General features: G+C 38.7%; 2 protein-coding genes, 1 long non-coding RNA gene and 1 other non-coding gene across 10 annotated transcripts in view; 2 read left to right on the top strand and 2 right to left on the bottom strand.

Moving 5' to 3' along the window:
• The first annotated feature begins 253 nt into the window (after nt 1-253).
• On the top strand, nt 254-25,745 carry PTGR2 (prostaglandin reductase 2). Of its 3 annotated transcripts, none has more exons than XM_065941266.1 (10): nt 255-395; nt 4,457-4,541; nt 5,694-5,812; nt 15,215-15,406; nt 17,948-18,118; nt 19,429-19,638; nt 22,007-22,128; nt 22,928-23,015; nt 23,771-23,810; nt 24,683-25,745. In XM_065941266.1, exons 2-10 carry the CDS (start codon nt 4,505-4,507, stop codon nt 24,757-24,759), a joined length of 1,056 nt encoding a protein of 351 aa, XP_065797338.1. In that variant the 5' UTR covers nt 255-395; nt 4,457-4,504; the 3' UTR covers nt 24,760-25,745. The 3 variants fall into 3 exon arrangements, with proteins under 3 accessions (XP_065797341.1, XP_065797338.1, XP_065797340.1); XM_065941268.1 differs by lacking the exon at nt 255-395 and adding an exon at nt 1,251-1,315; XM_065941269.1 differs by lacking the exon at nt 22,928-23,015 and having other exon boundaries at nt 254-395.
• Nucleotides 20,759-20,866, bottom strand: LOC136172700 (U6 spliceosomal RNA). The gene has a single exon (XR_010664054.1). It is a non-coding gene; the product is annotated as a U6 spliceosomal RNA (small nuclear RNA).
• Nucleotides 25,543-27,941, bottom strand: LOC136172141 (uncharacterized). The gene is made up of 2 exons (XR_010663961.1): nt 27,801-27,941; nt 25,543-26,758 (listed from the first exon to the last, which is right to left on the bottom strand). It is a non-coding gene; the product is annotated as an uncharacterized lncRNA (long non-coding RNA).
• The window catches only part of ZNF410 (zinc finger protein 410), a 41,687-nt gene continuing 40,450 nt past the window's right edge, over nt 26,736-27,972 (top strand). For all 5 annotated transcript variants that reach the window (XM_065941263.1, XM_065941262.1, XM_065941264.1 and 2 more), the window contains exon 1: nt 26,736-27,353. The gene's annotated coding sequence lies outside the window, so the exon portion shown is untranslated. The remainder of the gene's footprint in view (nt 27,354-27,972) is intronic.

Genomic DNA, 27,972 nt, shown 5'->3' on the forward strand with positions numbered 1-27,972 from the left:
AAGGGTAGACTTTTCGGGCCTGTGAACTGGCTGTGATTTTCCAATCCGAGGCTCAGGGAGAAATCCATAAAACAAAATTCCTTCTAGGGCCTGCTGGAAATGAACCCACTGGTCAAGGATGAACGGTTTGTTCTTTGTGTCTTGCCAACAGGGGCAGCCACAGGGCACCAATCCCGGTTAATTTATTAATACCCTTCGCCCAGACATGTGACTAGTTTCCAGGTCCGCACCGTCCCAGCCTAAATTCCAAAAGCCCGCCCCTGGGCAGGGACAGAGGTGAAGAGCCGAGGTCTAGTTGTGCGCCTGCGTACTGCGGCCGGAGGGCAGAGGTCGCCCGGCTAGACCCGTGCAGATTTCCGCAAAGCGCGCGAGACTTCCTCCCGAGCTCGTCAGCGGTGAGTGAGGCGCTAGGGGCTGCCGGCCGGGGCTGTTAAGGGTGGGGTTCCCGCGTGTGGGTCGGGCCTTCTGGGGGAGGAGGATCAAGGAGAACAGGGGCGGGCACCTTCCTCTCCGGGAGAACGTCCCGGCTTCCTCCCGGGGCTGGCGAGACCCTGGCATCATTGCCTAGGTCACTGGGATAGGGAATGCTTGAGGAGAAGCAGGGCTTTTTTTTTTTTTTTCTTTTTAAAAAGAATTGTTGGTAGTAAGCTGCTGGTGTGCTGCAGTCCATGGGGTCGCAGAGTCGGACACGACTGAGCGACTGAACAACAAAAGCCACCTCAAGTTTGGCCAGAGACGTGTCTAAGGTGCCCTTGGGACGTTCATTTAGCAGATATTTAATGGGCACCTGGGCTTCCCTGCTGGCTCAGTCAGTAAAGAAAGCGCCCACAAGGCAGGAGACCTGGGTTTGATCCCTGGGTTGGGAAGAGCCTCTGCAGAAGGAAATGGCAACCCACTCCGGTATTCTTGCCTGGACAACTCCCACGGACGGAGAACCTGGTGGGCTACAGTCCATAGGGTCGCAAAGACTCGGGATACAACTGAGCGACTAACACTAATGGGCACCTACTATGTGCCAGGCATAGAGGGTGAACATAAATCACTGAACTAAACAGGCATGAGTCCCTTGCCTTTGTGGTGCTAATATTCTGGGAAATCAGTTTGAAATTCTGGGCTGAAGATTTTTTTTTTAGTAATTTACATAGGAGTGAGTGGTTGGTGGTGGGAGTCCTAGAGGAAGGTGAGAAAACAAAGATCCAATCAGGAATCCCCACGTACTAGACTTGGGGAAAGGAAGAAGGAAACCAGAAATATCAAAGGAGAGGAGAGCCGTCATCTCAGAAAGTGGAGGAAATCCCAGAGATTTACACCTTTGGTAATAATACCCTGGGCAATAGCCATTTGTGGTGGAATAATTGAGCTAGATCATGATAGTGAACCTTTTTTTTTTTTTAAGGTGTTAGGAAGCTCCTGTTATGGCAGTGGTGTGTGTTGTGTTTGCAGCCTGTTGGGCCGCAGTCTATGGGGTTGCAAAGAGTTGGACAGGAGAGAGACTGACACACTAGTGTCTTCGTTGGGTTTCCCCGGTGGCGCTGGTGGTAAAGAACCCGCCTGCCAATGCATGAGACATAAGAGACTCCGGTTTGATCCCTGGGTCTGGAATCCCTGAATTCCTGGATTTCCTCTTAAAATACATGGCGGAGGGTATGGCAACCCATTCCAGTATTCTTGTCTGGAGAATCCCTTGGACAGACGAGTCTAACCGGCTGCAGTCTATAGCGTTGCAAACAGTGGGACAGGACTGAAGCGACTTAGCCCACATAGTGTCTTCATTATCAGTTGTGTGATCATGGACAAGTTATTTAACCTCTGTGCCTCTTTTTCCTCCTCTATAAAATGGAAACAGTAACAGTACTGTCCTCAGAGGGTCCTTGGGTGGCGGGTTAAAGGAGCCAGTGGCTGTTAAGTCCTTAGTCCTGGCACTTAAGAACATTCAGGAAACAGGCTGAGAGAAGGAACTTTCCCCAAATTCTAGGTGATCAGAAGAAGGACATGTAGTCTGCTCTTCCTAGTTCAGTGCCCTTCCCCTTATATTAGGCTGCAAGATAGGCATTCAGATAACACTCTCTTTTTAAGGGGTGCTAGAATTTTTCAGTTGATAATTGATCTTGTATTATTTTGGAATATTGTGCTGTGCTGTGCTTAGTCGCTCAGTCGTGTCCGACTCTTTGTGACCCCGTGGACTGTAACCCACCAGGCTCCTCTGTCCATGTAGATTCCCCAGGCAAGAATACTGGAGTGGGTTGCCATATCCTTCTCCAGGGGATCTTCCCAATGCCAGGATTGAACCCAGGTCTCTTGCATTGCAGGTGGATTCTTTATGGCCTGAGCCACCAGGGAATATTGCTTACCACCAATTAAGAACCTACTTTATGTTATATCTGGCGAATATGGTCTGCTTGATGTCAGTCAATAAGGACTTCCATTTTTCTCCTCCCATTTGGGGTGAATTTAACACCACCACCACCCTTCTTTCAGATCTAGAGCTGGTGTATCATATTTTAGATTTTAATTTTGGAACTAAATATCTTTTTGTTTTAAATGTGTTGTTTGTGGAGTGTGTCAGTTGCCAACAATGTAATTTGCACCCGTGACTTACTTTGATAGCACTTGTAATGGAATAACCTCTTCTCCCATCTTATGCCTCTCTTTATGTTTTTTCTTATGCTTTCTTTTTGCTTTCAGTAGGGATCCGTCTTTTATATCTCCAGTATCCTTTTCCTCTTCCGTAGAGACTTCTAATTCTAAATTAAAAAGAAATAAAGACATGAGTTAAGAAGAAAACCTTCCTTATCTAACCATAAACATAAAGTCAGAAATACCTTTGTTTTCTTTACGAACTTCTGGAGCTTCTTTTTTAACGCTGTGTTTCTGAGACACTTTCTTAGCTTTCGTTTTGGGAGTGAGGCAGTCTGCATCTTCAGAGCCACTTCTTTTCCTCTTTCCTGCTTTGACTAAAGGTTGTGGACCTACCTCAATAGCTTTTGCAGCCTGTTCTTTTGTTTCAAATTCCACGAAGTCTAATCCCTTTGGGTCCCCAGTAGACTTATATAAGTATAACAACATTGCCACATTTCCCGAATACTCTCAATCCAGCTGTGGTTAATGTTTTTGGGAAGTAGTTCCTATAATAAATTAGTAATAAATAAAGTGTTAAAAACCTTAAAAATAAATGTGTTGTTTGTTGTGCTATTGAGAGATACTGCACGATTATCCTACATTAGTTAATTGTAGTGTTTGGCACTTGAAAACGTTCTAATTTAATACAGAGGGAAAGACTAGTAGTTTACTTTTCATGCTGATAAGGAGTGTTTGGACACGGCTACCATGTGCATCATTTGAAGAAATAAAGCATACATTGAAAGTAATTAGAGAAAAGGGTGACAGATATGAAACCTCATTTGAAAAGACTCCTTTGGTTGAAAATTTAGCTATCATGGCGTTGTTAAACACCACTTAAGGTCAGTTTTCTTTGGATCCGGCGTCAGTTTGGAAAACTTTGTTTTTTAACCCCTGCGTAATTTATACACAAGGTGATTCAACAGAAGATTTTCTTTTAAAAATATATTTAGCTCTATAAGAGATTATAGAGTTCCTGCTGTGATGAAACAGAGTGCATACAGCACCACCTTAGAAAAGTGCTTAAACCCTTTAAGACTCATTTTCCTCATATATAAATTGGGGATAATAATAAAAACACCTAATAGAATCATTAAATTAAATATATTAAATACTATATGAATATGTACGTGCATGTATATATGTATATTTCATAGCATAACAGTCCTTGGTACACAGAGTAACATTAACAGTCTGTTTTCATTTTTAGTGATGGATAAAGTAAGAAGGTCCAAGTCAGATAGTGCCAGCACTGGAACTTCATTTTACTTCTTTCATTAGCTCAAATTGTAAACCCAGAATAAATTGATCTTTTTTCATTTACTTAGCCATCCTGCGTTACATAACTTCTTAGAAGGTGAGGATTTTAAAATGCTTTTGATATGTTACTTTTATAATCAGCAAAACTATTAAGAAATTTCCGTTTTGATAAATAAAAGAGTTTTTGAAAATGTGGTTACATCGCAGTTAAGCAGTAGATTAACTGGTTAACTCTAGAGGAATATATCATATTGTTTTCTTTTAATCAAACCACAGTAGGAGCCTTAATCATGATGACATGAAGATGAGTGTGCTTGAATTATGAGGCTAAAACATTTTGTTCTATTCAATCTTCAGTAAATTTGTTCCTGTTAGCCAAATATTCTAATTAGATTTAGTCTTTTTCACATACTTGCTTTAGGAGGCAAACTCTGACAGGAAACTATAATCTTTTTTGGATCCTAAATATGATTTTTCCTTTCCTCGTTCAGAAACACAAGTGTACTTTTTTTTTTTAGCTTTTAAATTGTTGAATATATCATTACTTTCTTGTGATTTAAAATGTTTCTGTTTATAGGAGTTATTTTATACAGAAGTCTTGTGAGACCGCTGTGCAAACAAGGTGATGATTGTACAAAGAGTGGTATTGAATTCCAGACCTGGTATGTATTTGTCTGTGATGTCTGTGATGTATTTGTCTGAACAGCTGTGGTCTTTAATAATTATTAATGCAAATGGAGTAACAAAAAGTAGTAATATAATGTCGACGTGGTAAGTGAAGGAAGGAAGATATTAACACTAGTTGAGATCTTAAAGGAAATTCTTTAAACAATATTATCATTTTTTAAATAATTATCAAGGCCACTTGTTGAAGAAATAAGGTATTTTAAAGTTATTACAATATTTAGAAGATTGTATTACAAATATATTTGGCTTTTGTTTTTTGTTTATAATGTGTAATATTGATTCTTAAGATGTGCTTTTCTGTTTTATGTGAAAGTCACTGACCTGTCATCATAAGTCAGATACCCGACATTTAACCTGAACCACAGAAGCTTAGGTGTGAAAGTAACCTGAGAGGTTTGGGCCTGTGCGCCCTTGGTTTTGGTGTTTACCTAGCATGTGACCTGGGGAAGACACTTATCTTTTCTCAGTTTTAGAGAGCAATTCGATTAAAATATCTGCATTAAAAAAAATAAATAAATAAATAAAATAAAATGTCTGCATTCTGTTTTTGCTTTAGAAATTTGATGATTCAATGAACAGGAAGTTTTTCATGTTGATGTTTGATAGAAACCAAAACAGAACAAAAAAAAAGAAACCAAAACAATGCTATAAAGCAATTATCCTTCAATTAAAAATAAATAAATTTGAAAAAATGAATAGGAAGTTTTGATTATATTCATTTACATTTCTGTTGTCATCTTAAAATGAGGAAGGATAGTTTACCAGTTTACTTTGGCTAATGCGGTGTTTCTGCTACCTTGTAAATTTTAATTTTCCTAGTTAAAAAAAAACTGGCTGTGCTTTTTTGCTTTTTGAAATCCTTTTATAATTTTGTAACAGATGAGGTGACTTACCTTAAAAAAGATTTTGACATTGATAGCAACATGCCAAAGGAACTTCTTGGAGAAAGCCAAGAGCAGTTGAAACTGAAGAATTTATGCTGAGCTACAGAAAAATTTCAAAGCAATAGATTTATTCACGTGTGTATTTAGGGAGTGCTGTAAGTCCTAGAGTGACCATGTAAAGAATAATAAATAACTCTATGGGAAAATGCCTTTTTGATTTTATATCTTTGTCTAATATTTTAGGAAAAAATGGTCATCCAGTGGCAGAAAATTTCCGAGTAGAAGAAGTAAACTTACCAGATTGTGTCAATGAGGGACAAGTACAAGTCAGAACTCTTTATCTTTCCGTGGATCCTTACATGGTAAGAGTCAGGGTTTTGTGATCTTGTGAAAATAATTTTATATCCATATTTTTTCATGTTGCATCTGAAGTTTATTTTATTTTTAAAACTTATTTATTATTTTTATTTTAAAAATATTTATTTATTTATCTTGACTGAGCTGGATCTTAGCTGCAGCATGCAGTATCTTGATTCCCTGACCAGGGATCAAACCCAGGTTCCCCACATTGGGACCACAGAGTCTTAGTCACTGGACCACCAAGGAGGTCCTACATCTATCTGAATTTTATTGTATAATCCTCATGATTAATAAATATTTGAGCAATATATCTTGATACCTGTAAATTACAAATTACCTTTGTGTTTATTCACTGGTGTTTTTAAGGAATGTTACAGAAGGAATGTTTTCATAATAGTAGCGCATGTGATTAGTCAGTGTCTTTCAAAAGTCCAGATCACTTCCTAGTACTAAGTAAAAGTTGAGATAGTAAATTAAGATGGGAAATCCTCTCAGACTCTGTACAAATTCTTTATTCTAGTAGGTGTCTTTTGAAAGGAACAAACTCACTGATGCTACTTCTAGATAAAGGAGGTTTATTGAAAAGAAGTTATATGTTGCCAAGGTCTACAGCTGAGAAGCCATCAGGCACATGAACCTCAGTTCAGTTCAGTCGCTCAGTCGTGTCCGACTTTTTGCGACCCCATGAATCGCAGCACGCCAGGCTTCCCTGTCTATCACCAACTCCCAGAATTTACCCAAACTCATGTCCATCGAGTCAGTGATGCCATCCAGCCATCTCATCCTCTGTCGTCCCCTTCTCCTCCTGCCCCCAATCCCTCCCAGCATCAGGGTCTTTTCCAATGAGTCCACTCTTCAAATGAGATGGTCAAAGTATTGGAGTTTCAGCTTCAGCATCAGTCCTTCCAGTGAACACCCAGGGCCACCCAAGACGGACGGGCCATGGTGGAGAGGTCTGACAGGATGTGGTCCACTGGAGAAGGGAATGGCAAACCACTTCAGTATGCTTGCCTTGAGAACCCCATGAGCAGTATGAAAAGGCAAAATGATAGGATACTGAAAGAGGAACTCCCCAGGTCGGTGGGTGCCCAATATGCTACTGGAGATCAGTGGAGAAATAACTCCAGAAAGAAGGAAGGGATGGAACTAAAGCAAAAACAATACCCAGTTGTGGATGTGACTGGTGATAGAAGCAAGCTCTGATGCTGTAAAGAGCAATGTTGCATAGGAACCTGGAATGTTAGGTCCATGAATCAAGGCAAATTGGAAGTGGTCAAACAGGAGATGGCAAGAGTGAACGTTGACATTCTAGGAATCAGTGAACTAAAATGGACTGGAATGGGTGAACTTAACTCAGATGACCATTATATCTACTACTGTGGGCAGGAATCCCTTAGAAGAAATGGAGTAGCCATCATGGTCAACAAAAGAGTCTGAAATGCAGTACTTGGATGCACATGAACTTAGGCTTTATAAACATGGATAGTTTTACTTCTTGCTTTCCTAGTGGATCCTTTTTGTTTCATTTTCTTGCCTATTACCCTGACTTAGAACCTTGAATATAGTGTTATAAGTGGCAAGAGTGGACATCCTTGCTTGATCCTGATCTTAAGGGGGAAACATTTAGTCTTTCACCAGTAAGCTTGTTGTTAGCTATGGGATTTTTCTAGATGCCCTTTATCTAGGCTGAGGAGATTTCCTTCTATTCCTGTTTTTTTTAATTGTTTTTATCATCAAGGGACATTGGATAATTTTTATTGTGGTGACATGCATGTAAATGTAAAGGATGCTATTCTAACTATTTTTAAGTGTATATTTAAGGGCATTCACAGTATTGTACAGCCATTGGCACTTTCTGTTTCCAGGACTTTCTCATCATCTTAAACAGAAACTCTATGCTCTTTAAACAATAAAATCCCAATTAACTCCTCCCCCAAAAGGGGGATTTGGATTTTGTCATATGCTTTTTCTGCTTCTATTGAAATGATTGTGTGGTTTTTGTCTTTTAATTCATTGATATGATTTATTATATTAATTGACTTTCAGATGTTAAACCAATCCTGCATTCTTGGGGAAAAAAATCCCACTCGGTCCTGCTGTGTAGTTCCTTTCCTTTGATATGTTGCTAGATTTATTTCACTATTGTTTTGTTGAGGCTTTTTGCATCCATAAGCTCATAAGACCATATTCATTGTTTTCTTTTGTGTTTGCCTGGTTTTGGTAATATGGCCTCATAGAATGAGTTGGAAGGTGTTCCCTCTTCTGTTTTCGGAAGAGTTTGTGAAGACTAGGTATTAATTTTTCTTTAAAAGATTGGTAGAATTTCCAATGAAAGCATCTGGCCTGGGCTTTTCTTTTTGGAAAGTTTGAAAGTTACTAATTCAATGTCTTTATTTGTTGTAGGTTGGTAGTATTTTCTGTCTTGTTGAGTCAGCTTTAGTAGTTTGTGTCTTTCTGAGAATTTGTCCATTTCATCTAAGTTGTGCAATTTATTGGCATATAGTTTTTCTTAGGATTGCCTTATAATCCTTCCTTATTTCTTAAAGGTAAGTGGTAGTAGTGTCCTTTCTTTCATTTCCTGATTTTAATAATTGAAGTCTTGTTTATTTTTTTCTTCGTCAAGTCTAGCTAAAGCTTTGTCAATTTTGTTAGTCTTTTCAAAGGACCAACTTGTGGTTTTGTAGTTTTCTGTTTTTTTATTGCCTGTATCATTAATTTCTGCTCTTCTTTGTGCTAGTTTTTTGGTACAAAGTAGTGCCTGTGAGTATTTATTAAAATAAAAAGAGAACATAATTGCTTATTCTTTAAACTGTGTTAGATCAGTTGACTGAATTGGGGGAAAAGATTACGTCCTTAGCTCAACTCCTGCATCACAATAAATTCCAACAGATAATGAAAAGTGAAAGGAATAAAAGAAACCATGAAGAATTTTAGGAAAAATATGGCTGAACCATTGAATAATGTTGGAAAATGAGAGACTTCCTAAAATGACAGCAAATCCAGATAATATGAAAGAACATGATTGATAAATGTGACTTAAAAAAATACCGTATTTAAACACAATAAAACAATACATACAAAATCAAAAGTTAAATGGGAAACTTGCAGTAAAAATAACAACAAAAAGATAATAATGTCTGCTATGTAGAAAGCTCCTATACATTGATTTGTGAAAAGTAGAAGTTGGGCAAAGAACCTTACAGTTTCTATGCATATGTTTGCTTCCTCATTTTGGCTTCTAGAGTGCCCTTGTAGAAGATAAATAGAACCCTGGCTTATCTCTTCTCAGGCTGCACACAATGGGGACCCAACTGGCAGTATCACCTTCTGCCAGAACAGTTGGAGCCTCCGGAAGGTTCCTCTTCCTTTGGATCCATGACTGTAGCTCAGGCTTTATCTTCCAGTTTTAGACCTGTCACACTTGCTTATGCTTACAGTAGACTGCATCTTGATGACTTCATTCAGAATTCTTCCCAGGGGCAGCAAGAAGTTTTTCTTTATGGGCTAGGGAAATGAGGTGATTATTGGTCTAACACATTCTAAACAGACAAATTTTCAAGTTGAAACAGAGGAGTGAAGTAGGTCACTCATTTCCCACGGACCTAAAGATGTGCCCTCTTTCAGCCAAGGCAAGCTCAGGCACGCTATGGGCCTTGTCACTCTAGATGGTGCAGAGTGGATCACTTAAGGAGAATAATTATCACAAATTCATAAGGAAAATGACAGTGCAATATCTAGTATTCAGAGTTAATTCCTGATGATGACTGGTTCAGATTTATTAAGACTTTTTTATACTTCAGTGTACAAACACCTAGCTCAGAGCATCTAAGTATTATACATGCCTAGTGAACACAGTGTAAAGAATATCACTTAAGCCCAGGATAATAAATACAAAGTAAATTAAGAGAATAAAATAAAATTTACCAAAATAAAGCCCGGGTTCCAAGTTAGAAGTGTTTGGGTTTTTTGTCTTTTTTTTTTTAAGAAGTATTTTAAAAATCAAACAGAGCAGATAGAAGTACAGTTGATCGTTGAACAACACAGATTTGAGCTGCAGGGGTCTACTCATGTGGGGATTTTTTTTCACTAAATATGTACTGTAGTACTACACAATGTGAATCAGGGATGCAGAACCACAACTAGAGAGGGCTGATTATAAGTTATAAATGGATTTACATGGATTTTTGACCTAGGGTGTCCTTAACCTCTTGTGTTGTTCAAGAGTCAGCTGTAGTTGAAAAACAAAAAGGAAGTGTTCTTCACAGAGTTGTTTGAGCTGGAACAAACTTCCCATTCAGCAGAATTCCCTTTGAGACTCTTACAATGAGAGAAATTTATGACCCAAAGATTTTAGAGGTGGGGAAATGATGAAACAACAAGGATTATGACATGAATTAATGATTTTTACTTCTAAACACCCCAACCTCAAAACAGCAAGCAAACAAACAAAACCTCTTTTTCCTCCAGAGAAGTAAATAGCTCCTCCATCTACTCATTTCATGCTAGAAAGCACTGAATCCTTCTTTAGAAGTTTGTCTTTTCATTCTCTGCGTCTGTCTCTCAGTCATCAGGTCCTGTTCAGTTCAGTTCAGTTCATTTCAGTCGCTCAGTCGTGTCTGACTCTTTGTGACCCCATGGACTGCAACTCTCCAGGCTTCCCTGTCCATCACTAACTCCCAGAGCTTGCTCAAATTCTTGTCAATCTAGTTGGTGAAGCCATCCAACCATCTCATTCTCTGTCGTCCCCTTCTCAGGTCCTGTGGTCCCCCCTAATAAATCCTTCTCAGTTCAGTCCACTTCTCAGTAAACTCGAAAGATATCTACCTAGTCTAAATCACCATTGTTTCTCTCCTGTTGGGGTATATTTGCATAGGCTCTTTGACCTCTTACACCATCTTTCACACTGCAGCCAGAGTAATGTTTTTGTAATAATGTTTTGTAATAGCAACTATTCATGTCAACTAGCTTAAAATGGTTTAACACTTCCATTATTGGATAAGTTACTTAACTTATAATGGTTTATAAGATTTATAAGATTATAAGTTACTTAACTTATAAGATAATGGTTTAAGTAATGGTTTTAGTAATGGATAAAGATTAACTTTCTGGACATAGTCTAAGACTGTGGCCCCTGTTTGCCTGCCCAGCCTCTCTGTACCCTTTGACCCTCACCTCGCTGGACTTCATTCTTGTGTAACACACCAATGCGCCTTTCGGCTTAGACCTTGTATTAATCATGTCTTTCTGTATTTTATGATTTATCATAAAATCATTTTCTGTATTTTATGATGCTTTGACCTCTTAGGGTCCTTGCTAATCCTGGAGAGACTGCCCCTCTCAGTGCTAGCTGATTTTTAGAGATAATAAACAATTTTCGTGGGACACACCTTTCATATGTAAACCAATCAATTTAAAGCCCATATTTCCAGCCACCTCCTTCATCTAACTTCTCACACCTCGCCCTAAATCACCCAAGGGCTAGGTTCCAGACGACTAGGAACACATCTATGAGCCAGAGCCCACTGAAGTTTTCAGTCTGTCCAGTTCTAATGTCCTCAAGCTTGCCTGCCCTGCCCTTACCTGCTTACCTGCTTACTTGCTCTTCCTGGAAGCCACAGTAAAGAGCGGACCATGCTGTCCTCTTCCTGCTTTTGCCTCCAGACTCTGGTGCTTCCCCATGTGACCCTGTGTGATAGGATATGCCTTTTCTCTAGGGTGTTATAATAAATTCTTTTTTCTTTTTTTATTTTTTTTTCTTTTTTATTTTTCAGTGGGTTTTGTCAAATAAATTCTTCTTTCAAGGCAGTGGTATCTATGTCTCTCATATTACAATAACTGACTAAAATGGCATTCTGGGAACTTCCCTGGTGGCTCTGCCTGCCAGTGCAGGGGACATAGGTTTGATCCCTGGTCCAGGAAGATCCCGCATGCCTCAGGGCAGCTAAGCCCATGTGCCACAACTACTGAGCCCATGCTCTAGAGCTTGAGCTCTGCAGGAAGAGAAGCCACCGCAACTGGAAAAAGCCAGCATGCAGCAATGAAGACCCAACACGGACGTAAATAGATAAATAATAATTTAAAAAACCAAAATTACGGGAACACATTAAAACAAGCCTCCATATCTAAAAACTTCCTTTCGCTTTTTCTGACCAACTCCTCTTATTCCCTAGAAGCCTGCTTTGTGCTTTAAAGAGATTTACTTTGGCAAATCACCCTTAACCCTCAGACTATTCCTCTCTATTAGATTTTCTCAAAAATACCTTGACCTTCAGCATGTATCCCAGTTTTAATTAATAATTATTTATTTAGTTATCAGATGTTATTATCTTCCCTAATAAAAACTTATTAAGACAGAGGTCTTATTTATCCCGGTATCTCCAGTGACTAGCATAAGGGCTTATTAAATATGAATTAAAAGAAGGAAGAAAATTACTTTGGTTGCTTTCACTAGACACTGTTCTTAAAAAAAAAAGAAACATAAGTGGGGCTTCCCTGGTGGTCCAGTGGCTCAGACTCTGAGGCTTTCTTCGGGGAGCTCTGGTTCAGTCCCTGGTCAGGGAACTAGATCCTACATGCCACAACTAAGACCTGGTACAGCCAAATAAATATTTTTTAAAAAGTATTCTTTAAAAAAAGAGACATAAATATCTTTAAAGGGAAAAAAGGAATCTACTGAGCATTAAGTTATTGAAATTTTATATCATTCAAATTTATGACTGATTTTAATCACTATGTGTGTACTATATTTTACATGGTTATATTTAATATGTATATACTATTTTGATTTCATATTTGTGATTTTATATTCATATCCTCATATGAGAAATTAGTCCAAATATTATCTTGCTGGTTGTATAACATTTTATCTTATTGACATCATTCACTTACCTATGGGGAATTACTCCTTCCCACTTTTTCGATTAGCCTTAAGAATCAGGTACTTGGTATGGCCAGAATCCAATGGCTGCTGCACTTGCTTTGAAGAATATATGGGGACTTTCCTGGTAGTCTAGTGGTTGAGAGTCTGCCGCCAATGCAGGTGACTTTCATCCCTGGTCTGGGAAGATTCCACATACTTGGGGTAACTAAAGCCCATGTGCCACAACTACGGAGCCCACATGTCCTAGAACCCATGCTCCACAACAGGAGACGCCACCACAATGAGAAGCCCATACACTGCAACTAAAGAGTAGCCCCTACTCTCTGCAACTGGAGAAAGCATCTGTGCAGCAGTGAAGACCCAGCATAGCCAAAAATAAGTAAATAGTTTCTTTTTAAATCTTAAAAAAATTAAAAGGATATATGGGAAGGGCACATAAGCAGAAGTGTAGTATATTCCCACTGGAGCTTTGGCATCAATATGCCATGTGGTATTTTACCCTGGTGAACTGAATCAGACCATGTAGGGCCCCTTGATGGAGCAGCCTTCCACCTCTTTCATCTCCTGGACCACACGGTAGGCTTGTACATCTTGGCCTTAGTAAGAGAGGCAAGAATGAGCCACAGAGAGGAAGAAAGCCTTGATTGCCTCCCAGAGAAGTCTTTAGCCCTAGTTCTATGGAAGGGTGTGGTACTGTGGTGACACTTTGTCTTTGAATAAAGAGAATGTCCATCTGAAGTTAGGGGGAATGATGTAGTACTTGGTCTGAAGTTTGATGAACAGCTGTATAAAAATTGTTTCATTTCTCTTTTGGGTTATTTCCATTGTGGAAGCAGTATTGCTCAACTGAAGAAATGGTAGTATTATGGTCTATATGTTGCAAGTCTGTTTTCTATGAAAAATGGATGTTTTATAATATTATCAGCAACATGTCAGTGTACCTAATTTGCTACAACCCATTGAAACCAGTGACACAGAATCTTGTATTATGCTAGCATATAGAACATAAATTTCTTTAATTATTTAAGAGGGGCTTCCCAGGTGGTGCTAGTGGTAAAGAACTCGCCTACCAATGCAGGAGACATAAAAGACATGGGTTCGATCCCTGGGTCAGGAAGATCCCTTTGAGTAGGCAAGGCCAACGCACTCCAGTATTCTTGACTGGAGAATCGCCATGGACAGAGGAGCCTGGCAGGATTTAGTCCATGGGGTCACAAAGAGTTGGACACTACTGAGCGACTAACACACACACACATACACAATCCACATGTCATACAGTTCACACATTTAAAATGTATAATTCAGTAGTTTTTAGTTCATTCACAAAGTTGTCTGTTCACCACAATCTAATTTTAGAATGTAAATTCTTTTTTTTTTAAGGGCATAGAATTTACATAGAAGCTACACATATCCTCCCAAATACTTTAAAAGATCATTTATTTATTTTTCAGTTTGGGCTGTGCTGGCTCTTTGTTGCTGCACAAAGGCTTTCTCTGGTTGCAGGGTTAGAGCGGGGTTGTGGTGTGGGGTGGCAGGGTGTTGGTCTACTGTGTTGCAGTGCACAGGCTTCTCATGTAGTGGAGCACGGACTCTAGGGTGCGGAAGGCTTCAGCAGCGGTGGTAAGTGGGCTCAATAGTTGCTGTTCCTGGGTGCTAGAGCACAGGCTCAATAATTGTGGCACACAGGCTTGGTTGCTGCATGGCATGTGGAATCTTCCTGGACCAACGATCGAACCCTTGTCTCTTACATTGGCAGGCAGATTCTTTACCACTGAGCCACCAGAAAAGCTCCTTAAATTCTTTTTTACTTTATTTTTAAAATTTTATTTTATTTTTAATTGGAAGATAATTGCTTTGCAATATTGTGATGACTTCTGCCATACATCAACATGAATCAGCCATAGGTCCCCTCCTTCTTAAACCTCCTTCCCACCTCCCTCCTCATCCCATCCCTCCAGGTTATCACATACCACTGACTTTGGGTTCCCTGCATCTTACAGAAAATTCCCATTAGCTATCTATTTTACATATCATAATATATATGTTTCAGTACTACTCTCTCAAGTCATTCCACTCTCTCCCTCCCGCACTGTGACTGTAAGTCTGTTCTTTACATCTGTGTCTCCTTTGCTGCCCCCTAAATAGGATCATCAGTACCATCTTTCTAGATTCCATATATATATGCATTAATATATGAAATTTGTCTTTCTTATTTATTTGATTCTATATAATGGGCTCTAGGTTCATTAAATTCTTTTAAAATTTCACTTCTGGTTTGTTTTTTTTTTGACACTATATATGATCAGTTTATTGCCAAAACAGCTTTCAGTCAGTTCAGCTGCTCAGTCATATCAGACTCTTTTGCGACCCCATGAATCGCAGCACGCCAACTTCTTGTTTTTTTAAGGATAAAAAATAACTTAATATTACTGAATTATATACTTCCTTTTAATCACTGGGTAAATAAGTAAACTGGTTCAGTATTATCAGACAGAAGTATCCCAATCTTTGTTTCTTTTTTTAGCGTTGTAGAATGAATGAAGACACTGGCAGTGACTATATAACACCTTGGCAGCTGTCTCAGGTGGTTGATGGTGGAGGTGTTGGGATTATAGAAGAAAGCAAACACACAAATTTTACGAAAGGCGATTTTGTGACTTCCTTCTATTGGCCCTGGCAAACCAAGGTTATTCTGGATGGAAATATCCTTGAAAAGGTGATGTACAATATAAAGTATCTGATTTTTCTCTCTTGTTATTCCTTCTTTGTGCATTTGGTGTTCAGTTTTGTTTGCTGTCAGGGAAAAAATAAAAGCATATGTTTTCTTTTTAGATAGCTGTCAGAATGTGAAAAGCCTTTATTCCTCTTCCACTGTTGGCTGTAACTATATATGACAGTTCTTAGATTGCCAATGAATGATGTTGTTTTCCATATTTAATTCTCAAATTTTACATGTATAAAATAAAACCTGAGGTATAAGCATCAAAAAATGCTTTATACTAAGAACCAGAATGCCCTTTATAGCTAAATGCTTGAAAAGTTTCCTAAGAAAGCTGCAATGTTTTGTCCACCTGATGCAAAGAGCTGACTCATTGGAAAATACCCTGATGCTGCGAAAGATTGAGGGCAGAAGGAGAAGGGGCCGACAGAGGATGAGATGGTTGCGTGGCATCTTTGACACAACGGACATGAGTCTGAGCAAACTCCAGAGATAGTGAAGGACAGGAAAGCCTGTAGTGCTGCAGTCCATGAGGTTGCAGAGTTGGACACATCTAAGTGACTGAACAGCAACAACAAGCAATTACCACTTGACTCAAGAAATCCATTTGGTTTGTGCTTGAAATTCCATCCTGTGGCAGAAGTCTTGAGTTCAGTTTCTACTGTTTGGTTGAGTCATGTGAAATTACCAGTATTTGTCTGTTTTGACCTACAAAAACTGGCAGCTTCATGTAACCCAGCCTAATAATTGTCATCAAGGAAGTACAGTATGTCTCTAACCTCAGTTTCCTCATGTGCAAAATGAAAACAATAGCTATCTCACCAGTGAATGTGAAAATTTAATTAAATTAGAATTAATTTAAATTAAATTTAGTTATAAATGTGATTAAGGTTTTGTAAAAAACTTTATACAATTTTAGTATTTTTTGTGATTACAAATTCTTACAGTTAGTTAAAAGTGGCTGTTAAGATACAAGTGATATGGGAAACATTACACAATCATTTATCAATGGTACTAATAAACAACGTTTAACTAGAAATTTCTTAGTAGGAAGTGAAAAAGGAACATTAGGCAGTTTCTAGCTTTCCCTGTCATAGTGATATAGTGGGAAATTGAGAAGTTGGGGAGAGCTTAAAAATGTTTGGGGAGTAGGTATTAGAAATGAGGAAGAGGAATTCAGAAAGGACAGAAAATTGATATTTACTAAACACAACTTATCTCACAATGTTTTTTTTACTGGCTTTACTAATAAATAACTTACCTACAGGATATATTTCTGTGTTTGGAGAAGGAAATGGCAACCCACTTCAGTATTCTTGCCTGGAAAATCCCGTGGCCAGAGGAGCCTGGCAAGCTACAGTCCATGGCGTCACAAGAGTCGGACACGACTTAGCAACTAAACCACCAAACCACCAAATTTCTGTATAGTGTACTGTAGACCTTTCTGTGTATTGTCGACTTTAATATTGCCATTACCTTTATCTACACATCAGACTTGACTGATAGCCATTTAAAACTGATTACAAACTGCCATTTTTTTTCTTTGTGGCAGTTTAATTGCAAATCAAGGTGGTGAATCTTGATTACTTTTGGTGGTTTGTTACATTTTTAATCTCTAAAATTATTATAAAACTTTTATGGTAGAGAGTCTTTCTATATAATTTTTTTTTTTCATTTTCCCATAATGTTAACAGGTAAGAAAAGAGAAAAATGTAAGAGATGTACAATTAACTATTGATTGGGCCTGGTAAACATATAAGTGTAAAATGTTGAAAAGCTGAGAGACCTTATTTTATTATTCTGTAATTAACTGAGAAGAAATTGTATCATACCTTCCTTATATTTTCATGAAACATTTGAAGAATCAGTAACGAGAACTGTTAAAGAGTTTGAGCTGACTTTTATATAGAGAAGTGTTTACTCTGAAATTGCTCAGAGATTTTTAAACCTTCCAATTTTGTGTAGTTTTTCCTGTTAAGTGTTTCTTCTCTTTTGGTATATTTGAGACACTGGCAAGAAAGACTGAAAATTGATTTATTGTTCATATTGGGTTGTTTATTAGTCCACTTGAACTGCTTGAACTGTTGTTACAAAATACAATGGACTGAAATTTATTATTACAGCAGAAATTTATTTTCTTACAGAGTTGGAGGCTAGAGGTCTGAGGTCAAGATGCTGGAAAATTTGGTCTCTGGTGAAGTCTCTCTTCCTGACTTTCAGATGGCCCTGTTCTCCCTGTATCCTCACACAGCATCCAGCCTTTCTTCTGTAACTGCCGAGAAACAGATCTCTGGTGGCCCTTCCTCTTCTAAGGCCCTAAGTCCTATCAGATTAGGGCCCCTCCCTGATGCCCTCATTTAACCTTAATTACCTCCTTAAAGACCCTATCTCCAAATACAGTCACACTGAAAGAGTTAGGTCTTTTAACATAGGAATTTGGGGAGTTCATATTCATGAAGTCATAGGTTGTCTCTACTTTGTTGACCTAAGACAGAAATTCCTAATATTATTTTTTTAAAGGTATATATTTTATTTTAGGTAGACCCACAGCTTGTGAATGGACACCTTTCATACTTTCTTGGAGCTATAGGGATGCCTGGTTTGACTTCCTTGATTGGGGTACAGGAAAAAGGTCATATAACTGCTGGATCTAATCAGACAATGGTTGTTAGTGGGGCTGCTGGTGCTTGTGGATCCTTGGCTGGGCAGGTAAGCTTTTGGAGGATTATCTCATTTTCTAAAATACTGGTTATAACTGAATCTCTGGATTTGTGTATATAGTTTAAAATATATAGTTGAACAAATTTGTAATGTTATTTTACATATATTTGGTAGAAATGATATTATTGCATGCTTAGACTCTCTTCCTAATAATGTGAAAAATGTTGTAGATTTTTTATATTTTATTCTCTTTTAACCAAAAATGACATGGTAAATGCTGGAACATTGCTCTAATCTATATGAAGGAGAAGAATCACAGAGTACCTGTCTGGAATTCCATGAATTGAAAAAATAAATTTATATTTTAAAAATATCTTCAAATAAGAAAGCACTTACTGGGTTCTAGAGATAGGTTAATATATTCCCAAGTGACTCCGTGGTAAAGAATCTGCCTGCAGTGCAGGAGATGCAGAGACATGGGTTCAATTCATGGGTTGGGAAGATCCCTTGGAGAAGGAAGTGGCAACCCACTCCAATATTCTTGCCTAGGAAATCTCATGAGCAGAGGAGCCTGGCGAGTTACAGTCCATGGGATCGCAAAAGAGTCAGACATGATGTAACTACTAAACAACAGCAACAGAGATATAGTAAACATTATGATACAGTTTTATAAAGTACATTATTTTATGAATACTGCTGCTAAGTCGCTTCAGTCGTGTCTGACTCTGTGCGACCCCATAGACGGCAGCCCACCAGGCTCCCCTGTCCCTGGGATTCTCCAGGCAAGAATACTGGAGTGGGTTGCCATTTCCTTCTCCAATGCATGAAAGTAAAAAATGAAAGTGAAATCGCTCAGTCGTGTCCGACTCTTAGCGACCCCATGGACTGCAGCCTACCAGGCTCCTCCATCCATGGGATTTTCTGGGCAAGAGTACTGGAGTGGGGTGCCATTGCCTTCTCCATTTTATGAATAGTAGCCTTCAAAGTGTGAAACTACAGAAACAAACATTTTATCTTAATAGTGATTTTAGTTCCTCACAGGCCCAAAAATTATTGAATTGCAAGATAGAGATGTTTTTGGTTTGACTGTTCCTTTAATGAGCTCATCTTTAAATTGTGAGATTTTAACATTCAAATTAAGTCTAATTTTATTCAGTCTTAATGTTTTTAAGAATGCTGTTATTATCTGTTCTCAGTTCTTTTGGTTTCAAATTACCTTTCTTGAAAAGACTTGCAAAAGCCTAAATTGTGATGAACACTTTCATATAGGTACTTGTACTATATTTCATATTTTCACATTTTTATGCTTAAATTGTGACAAGAGAAAGTTGTTTAATTTTCAAAAATTTCTCCCCTAGATTGGCCATTTGCTGGGCTGTTCCAGAGTCGTGGGAATTTGTGGAACACCTGAGAAGTGCCTCTTTTTGACCTCAGAATTGGGCTTCGATGCTGCAATTAATTATAAAGAGGGGAATGTTGCAGAACAACTTCATAAATTATGCCCAGCTGGAGTGGACGTTTACTTTGACAATGTTGGCGGTGACATCAGTGATACAGTGATAAGTCAGGTTGTTTTCTGACTTGTTGGTTATAAATTTAAATGCTACATTTTATTTGATGTGATGTCTTTTTACCTGATTGTGACAAAGAAAAAAAACTTTATAAACTTGTAGGGTTTATGGTGAAAAACAACATGATGGTCAGTATTCTAATTAAGTGATATAGAAGAGCTTGATGAAGCTGTTTCCATTTGTTTGCAGATTTGCACTATGAGCATCAGTTTTAGCTCTTTGCCAGCAATGTTGTATTTTCACCTTTATTATTTTTTTTTCATTTATTTTTATTAGTTGGAGGCTAATTACTTTACAATATTGTAGTGGGTTTTGTCATACATTGACATGAATCAGCCATGGATTTACATGTATTCCCCATCCCGATCCCCCTCCCACCTCCCTCTCTACCCAATCCCTCTGAGTCTTCCCAGTGCACCAGGCCCGAGTACTTGTCTCATGCATCCAACCTGGGCTGGTGATCTGTTTCACTATAGATAATATACATGTTTCGATTCTGTTCTCTCAAAACATCCCACCCTCACCTTCTCCCACAGAGTCCAAAAGTCTGTTCTGTACATCTGTGTCTCTTTTTCTGTTTTGCATATAGGGTTATCATTACCATCTTTCTAAATTCCATATATATGTGTTAGTATGCTGTAATATTCTTTATCTTTCTGGCTTACTTCACTCTGTATAATAGGCTCCAGTTTCATCCATCTCATTAGAACTGATTCAAATGAATTCTTTTTAATGGCTGAGTAATACTCCATTGTGTATATGTACCACAGCTTCCTTATCCATTTGTCTGCTGATGGGCATCTGGGTTGCTTCCATGTCCTGGCTATTATAAACAGTGCTGCGATGAACATTGGGGTGCACGTGTCTCTTTCAGATCTGGTTTCCTCGATGTGTATGCCCAGAAGTGGTATTGCTGGGTCATATGGCAGTTCTATTCCCAGTTTTTTAAGGAATCTCCACACTGTTCTCCATAGTGGCTGTACTAGTTTGCATTGCCACCAACAGTGTAAGAGGGTTCCCTTTTCTCCACACCCTCTCCAGCATTTATTGCTTGTAGACTTTTGGATAGCAGCCATCCTGACTGGCGTGTAATGGTACCTCATTGTGGTTTTGATTTAAAAATATGGAATGCTTCACGAATTTGCGTGTCATCCTTGTGCAGGGGCCATGCTAATCTTCTCTGTATCATTCCAATTTTTAGTATATGTGCTGCCGAAGCGAGCACTTCACCTTTATTTTTGTGAAAAATTACAGTTGTATTATACAAGTGAAGGTCTAAGCTCTAACTCACTTCTAACCATCAGCTCTCAGCCATCACCCTCTGACTTTGGGTAGGGAAAGGAGTTTTATAGTTTACAGGTATTTGCATATTTTAATTGACAGCTTTATAATTTATCAACATTAGCTATTGACACTGCATTGTCCTTTACTATATGTAAAATTATTTTCAATTGAAGTTAATTTAAACTGCATTGTCCTTTACTATATGTAAAATTATTTTCAACTGAGGTTAAATTATTTAAACCCAAAGAAATACTCCACCAATAATAATGGAAGTAGCAACAATGATGACAATGACAACTAATGAAATTCTTTTGCAGATTACCAAAATCTTATTTTTTACCTCTGTATTCCTTTCAGTTCAGTTCAGTTCAGTTGCTCAGTCGTGTCTGACTCTTTGCGACCCCATGGACTGCAGCACACCAGGCCTCCCTGTCCATCGCCAACTCCCGGAGTTTACTCAAACTCATGTCCATTGAGTTGGTGATGCCATCCAACTATCTCATCCTCTGTCGTCCCTTTCTCCTCCTGCCCCCAGTCTTTCCCAGCATCAGGGTCTTTTCAAATGAGTCAGGACTGATTTCCTTTAGGATGGACTGGTTGGATCTCCTTGCAGTCCAAGGGACTCTCAAGAGTCTTCTCTAACACAACAGTTCAAAAGTATCAATTCTTTGGCACTCAGCTTTCTTTATAGTCCAACTTTCACATCCATACGTGACTACTGGAAAAACCTTTGGGGTAGATTTATTTGCTAGCTAATTAAAACTCTTTGATACATATACTGGGTGAGTCTTTAGAACAAAATCAATTACTTGGCATTAAGGGATTAAATATTATAGGGAATTCCTTATAGTATTTAGTCCTAACCCACAGTGTTGTTAGGACTGTGCACTTTCACTGCCGAGGGCACAGGTTCAATCCCTGATATGGGAACTAAGATTCCACAGACCGTGTGGTGCAGCCATTAAAAAGAAAAGAGATTAAATACTAGAATCAAGGAGGCTTTCATTGAGGCAGCAATAAGATCATTAAATACAGGGAAGGTATATATTTTAAGGTATAATCATCAATTTTCTCTGAACAGATGAATCAGAACAGCCACATCATCCTATGTGGTCAAATATCTCAGTACAACAAAGATGTGCCTTATCCTCCTCCACTACCCCCTGCTGTAGAAGCAATCCAGAAAGAAAGAAATATCACAAGGTATGTTCTACACTTTCCCCATATCACCAGATTCAACAGGTTTAAAGATCACAGATGTATATGAAATATATTGTTCTTCATATATAATTGCTTCCTATTAAATAAAATTTGAAAATGTACATTTTAAGGTGGTTCAATATTTAGGTTTTGGTTAACTAGCTCCCTGGCAGAAAACTTTTTGAAAAATGCGCCTGTTCAGTCGATCTTTTTTTGTGAGTGTTAGAAATTCAACTCATATTGGCTTAAGTGCAAAGGACATTTATTGGTTCATGTATTGAGAAGTTCAATATTAGTACTGGCTTAGATTTGGCTGGGTAAAAGGTTTGCATGGTGGTGTCCCGACTCAGTTTTTCTTTACCCCGGGCTGTGCTTTTTCCTGCGTTGGCGTGGCTCCCTGCCCACTCTCCTCTTGCAGCAGCAACAGGATGACTGTTACCTTGGCTTTTACATTTCACCAGGTTAGCAATCCAAGCAAAAAAAAAACAACTCTCTTCTTGCAGTTTTATCAAGTCCCAAAGCTGATATGTATCGGCTCAGACTGGCCTGGCTTTCATCACATGAAGGTGGGGAAAATATGCCACCCACAAAGTAAAACCACAGTGTTATTACTACATGGGACTGTACATCCTGAGCAGACAAAACATTACAAGTCCACTATACATATATGCTTGTAATTGCACCTAAAGCTGTATTTGACCAGACTCTATGTGATTAACAAGTTTTTGAATTCCGGAATGATTTGATATGAGCTTTCTCCCTCCCTAGTCTCTGATCATTATCCTTTCCTTCCCCACTACAGAGAAAGATTCCTGGTGTTAAATTATAAGGATAAATTTGAGTCTGGTATTCTCCAGCTGAGTCAATGGTTTAAAGAAGGGAAACTAAAGGTAGAACTTGCTTCTATTCTTTATCAATATCATTCTTCTTGCTACTTGATATACTTTTGTATTATTTGAATTTAATATTAGTTTCAAAATAAATATTTCTGTAAAAGAAAAGTATACTGAATATCATAAATTAACTTTACCTCCCAGAGGAGTATAATCCTCCTGATTGAGAAACCTTCTCATCATTCCCTTTATCTAAAATTTTATTAAACTTTGCTTTTATTAGATTATATGACAAGATGAATAGGTTTTTGTCTTTTCTAAATTGTAATATTCATTAGCAAATATTTATGGAATATTACTATGTGTTAGAAGTTGTTCTTTCTCAAAAATCTTTTAAGCATTTCTTAGTACCTCTCCACCACCCTACAACCTGCCATTCCTTGGACCTTCTGATAGATCTCTTGGTTTTGATTGAAAATCAGCGGTTATCAATCTGAGGTCCAGAGACCCCTGACCTAGGATGTTCTTGAAACATGCAAATGATAGGCAAAGGTGTATGTGTATGTTTTTTGAAAAGAGGGTGTACAGCATATGATGTTACAAACTGAAGATTAGACAGTGGGAAAATAGGATTGTATTAATATTTAAAAAAATCCATTGATAGGAAACTTTTCTGATCTAGCTATATAAAATGAAAAATATTTTTAGACAGAAAGTGCTAAATAATATTGCTGCCTTTTGCAAAAATGCAAACCATTAAGTAGAAACACTAAAGTCTAAACAACATAAAATATACTTATTTCAATTTACAGATCAAAGAGACTATGATAAATGGATTGGAAAACATGGGAGGTAAGATGAATGTAGATATATTTACTATACACATCAGTTCAGCACAAATACTGTCTTTTTTCTTTTAATTCTACTTTTTAGTTGTTTTTTTTCTTTGAATCACATTTCTTTCCTGTGAAACCTTAAATATCTTTAACTCTATGAAAGTTCAACTTAGTGGTATTTAAGAGCTATTGTTTTCTCATTTCAAATTGTAAAATATTTCTTTGTTTTTGTAAATAATTATTAAAAATTGTAAGAATTGTGAAAGTTATCTAGCCTCTAGGTAACTTTCTCAGATTGAATGATTCTAAGTCATCAATCATAAGATTACATTAAGCAGATTTTCAGTATTTGGGTTTCTTTTTTTGGCTAACATACAGATTTCAACAATCTCTTTTATTTCAAATGAAGAGAATTAAATTAAACTGCTAATTTTTCCTTTTTGAGAAAAAAATCTAATGTATTTGGTTAATGTGTTTACCAAACTGAAATATAAAATTCACTCACATGATAGATATTCATTTCACTTACTTAGTAAAACTTTATGATTAGATTTCTTTTTTTAAGTTATTAAAATTGTTTTTTCTAACATTTATCCTCATACTTATTTTGCTGTAGTTTTCAGATTCTGTAACATTGAACATGGATGTAGATGCCAATTAAACATTTATAGTTTGGGTAAAAAACACATTTTTAAGATGTTAATTGGGTTGGTTTGTCCTGTAACTTTGCTAGTGTTTTACTAGGTTTCTTTTCATGAAAGTTTCCTTTGATACTTAAAATCATCAAAGAAATTATTCACATTAATCATATGTGCCTGGTTCTATTGACAAACATGTATGATGGTGACATTATGTTGTCAGATAACTTCGTTTTTTTTTTCTTTCCAGCTGCATTCCAGTCCATGATGACAGGAGGTAACATTGGAAAGCAGATAGTTTGCATTTCAGGAGATACCTCTTTGTAATCTCCATAAACATCTTCATCAAGGAAATACATGGATTTCTTTCTGTTCTGCTGAAAGATTTCAAGATATATTAAAAAAACCCTTAAGAGTACAGATAGTTTTTGCTTTAGATGTGATAATAGGTGATATTTTCTTAGTTGCACAACATAATTCACTCCTTTATCTTCAATATCATATATGTACTCTATATCCTATATGATTATTACAATAATAGATTGATATCAACATGACCTATTTTTCCTTCTTTTGCTAAAAATAATATTACATGAAATTTATATCAGATATTCAGAAACCGTTGGAGATTTAATGTAACTTTAATAGATCATACAAAATATTTTTTAAATTAATATTTTTATAACTTAATAATGTTTGTTTAAAATAGAATGCTTGAGAAGACACAAATATGTATTCAATTGGAAATAGTTTACATAATTCTTGAATTGTAGCTTGGTGCAAGAATAAATGGGATGGTATTTCCATATTGTGTTGATGGAAAAGGGGCTAAATGGCAGGGTGTGTGTGTATGCAGGAGTTTGGGGAAATTCAGAGCTTGTGGAACAGTTTTTGGAGAACAGAGGCTTTGTGTCAGAAGGAGTATAAGTTAAATAACTGAGGCTGGTTAGGTTGATAGAGGGACTTACTACAGAAGATGATCTATTTGTGTTTTGCCAAGTAGTCCACAGTACAGCCTAAAAACCCAAATCTATATTGATAAAAGCCTATGTTTATTTTAGGTTAGTAGGCGCATACTGTCAAATAGTTACAAAGATTTCAAGAGAAATAGGTATAGACATCACTTCAAGTTTTAAGTGATGAAAAAGATTTAAACAGTACAGCTTCAAAAAATGACAACTGACTGAGCAAAAGTAACAAATGGTTGTAAACATGAATGTTCAGGACCTATTAATGTATCTATATAAGAGCATTTGTTTTATACATTGTAATCAACCCTTTAATACAGTAAAATTGAGGATTTTTTTTTTTGAGTGTTGTGTTGGTTTATGGTCAGCAGTTTACAAACTTTAGTATACTTTTGTGTAGATTCGAACTGTGTTGTAAATCAGTCACTCCAGTTGACCTCAGTGGCCTTCAGTTCTTTCTGTTGTATATACTTTTCCATTTCATCTCTAGAGAAAGCTTCATCTCTTGTCTAAGTGTTGATAACTCCCAAATCTGATTCTTATTTCCAGTCTCTTGAGCTAGGTAGGCCCTTCCCTGATGGTTCAGACAGTAAGGAATCTGCCTGCAATGCAAGAGACCCTGGGTTTGATCCCTGGGTCAGGAAGGTCCCCTGAAGGAAATGGTAACGCACTCCAGTATTCTGCCTGGAGAATTCCATGGACAGAGGAGCCTGGCAGGCTATAGTCCATGGGATTGCAGAGTCAGACACAACTGTGGTGTGCTGCAGCCCATGGGGTCACAAAGAGTCTGACAGAACTGAGCGACTGAACAAGAATCCCATAGGCACCTGGGACGGATAAACTCGGCTTATCTAAGGAGGAATTACCTTCCCTTGAAAGGTGTTGCTTCTTTTCAAATCCCCATCCTTTGTGTAGAAAACTACTGGTTTCTTCAACATTCTCTATTCTTGAAAACGCCCTCTTAGAAAATGCCTTTTATTCCCAGGTGGCTCAGTGGTAAAGAAACTGGTTGTCAATGCAGGAGATGCTCGTTTGAATCCTGGGTGGGGAAGATCCCCTGGCGAAGGAAATGGCAACCCAATCCAGTGTTCTTGCCTGGAGAAGCCTGGTGGGGCTACAGTCCATGGGATCGCAAAAGAGTTGGACGTGGCTGAGCACACTGGCACACCACTATCTTAGCTGACTCTCTCCTTCATCCTTGGGGATCCAGCAAGTATTCAAAAATTACTAACCTCAAAAAGTCAAGTCAGACACACAAGGCTCTAAGTTGTGGCATCCAGCCTGCAACTCAAGGGTTCTAGCCTCCTGTGGACATCCGAGAGCTCTTCACATCCGAATGCACTGACGGAACGAAGACTCTAGGGAATCCACATTCCAAAAAAAAGTTATACACCTGAGTCTCAATTTTTTACCCCGCCGGTATGCAATGCAGAACTATTCTGTAAGTTCCCTTCTCTGGCACTTAAGTTTCGAAGTCCTCTTCACTGAAAGAACTCTGATAAATGTTTAAGTAGTGATCTTTTCTTTCTCGCTTGCCTCCACTGCAACCTGTACTGATCTCAGCTGACAGGAAAAACTCCCCCGTCCGTGGCAGCAGGGAAGCAGTGACGTCACGGCTAGAATTGCCTGACCCCGTTTTTTCGGGCTTCGCAGACCACGGAGCTACAAAGGCCGAGAGGGAATGAGTGGGAGGCGGGAGATTGCAGGTCCTACCCTCACAGAGCCAAGCCCTGCGCTACCAGCTTGGCCCGCGCAGGCTTCAGGCCCCCGCGCGGGAACCCCTCTTCGACGCTACTGTCGCGGGGCTGGGAGGCAAGCGAGTGGGTGTGTGCGTGGGGGGCGGCCAAACTTCCTGTCCCGCGCTCGAACTGCTTCCGGCAGGAGCCGGAAGACGCTCTGTGTGGACAGAATTCGGGACCGACTGACGGACGGACTGCTGCCCGGGAGTGGAAGGTGAGTTCTGGGGTGGTCCCTACCGTACCCGCTCGGCTGGGTGGTCTCCGAGAGGGAGGAAGTCAACGCCGGCTTCTCGGGATCGCGAGCCGAGTTTGTCCCCAGAGAGGACCGGGAAACCGCCCCCAGGGCACCCCGCCCGGATCTGGAGCGGCTGGTCTGAAGCCCTACGGCTTCGGCTTTTCTCCACGAGGGCTTCGGGGGCCGGTGTTTCGGCTCCTTTACTTGGTTTGGGGGCCAGGGGCGTGGGGACAAGACCGACCTGAGAAAGCTAGAGTCAGCGAGTGCCCGGGGCGGGGGCTCCCAGACGGCACCCGCAGCGAGGCCCGCCCGCCAACCTTGGGGCCCTTCACTAGGCCGTTGTAGTCGGGGAACGATGATGCCAAGGCGACTCTGCCCTGGATAGTTCAGCCCCAGATCTACCCTCTTCTTCGGATGTCCACTTACTTTCTGGGACTAGAAGAAGGAAGACTGCCGACTCGGAGGGGCTGGGCCGCCGGTTTCTCCTTCGCATGTCATTTGAAGGCGAGGGTGTGGGACTGGGAGTGTTTACTGCCTGTATTCCTTTCGCAGATTGTATTTATCCTCTGAAGTTTATTCGGAGAAAAGAATTCAGTTA

The sequence above is a fragment of the Muntiacus reevesi genome, chromosome 7, assembly GCF_963930625.1.
Source record: "Muntiacus reevesi chromosome 7, mMunRee1.1, whole genome shotgun sequence".
NCBI lineage: Eukaryota > Metazoa > Chordata > Mammalia > Artiodactyla > Cervidae > Muntiacus > Muntiacus reevesi.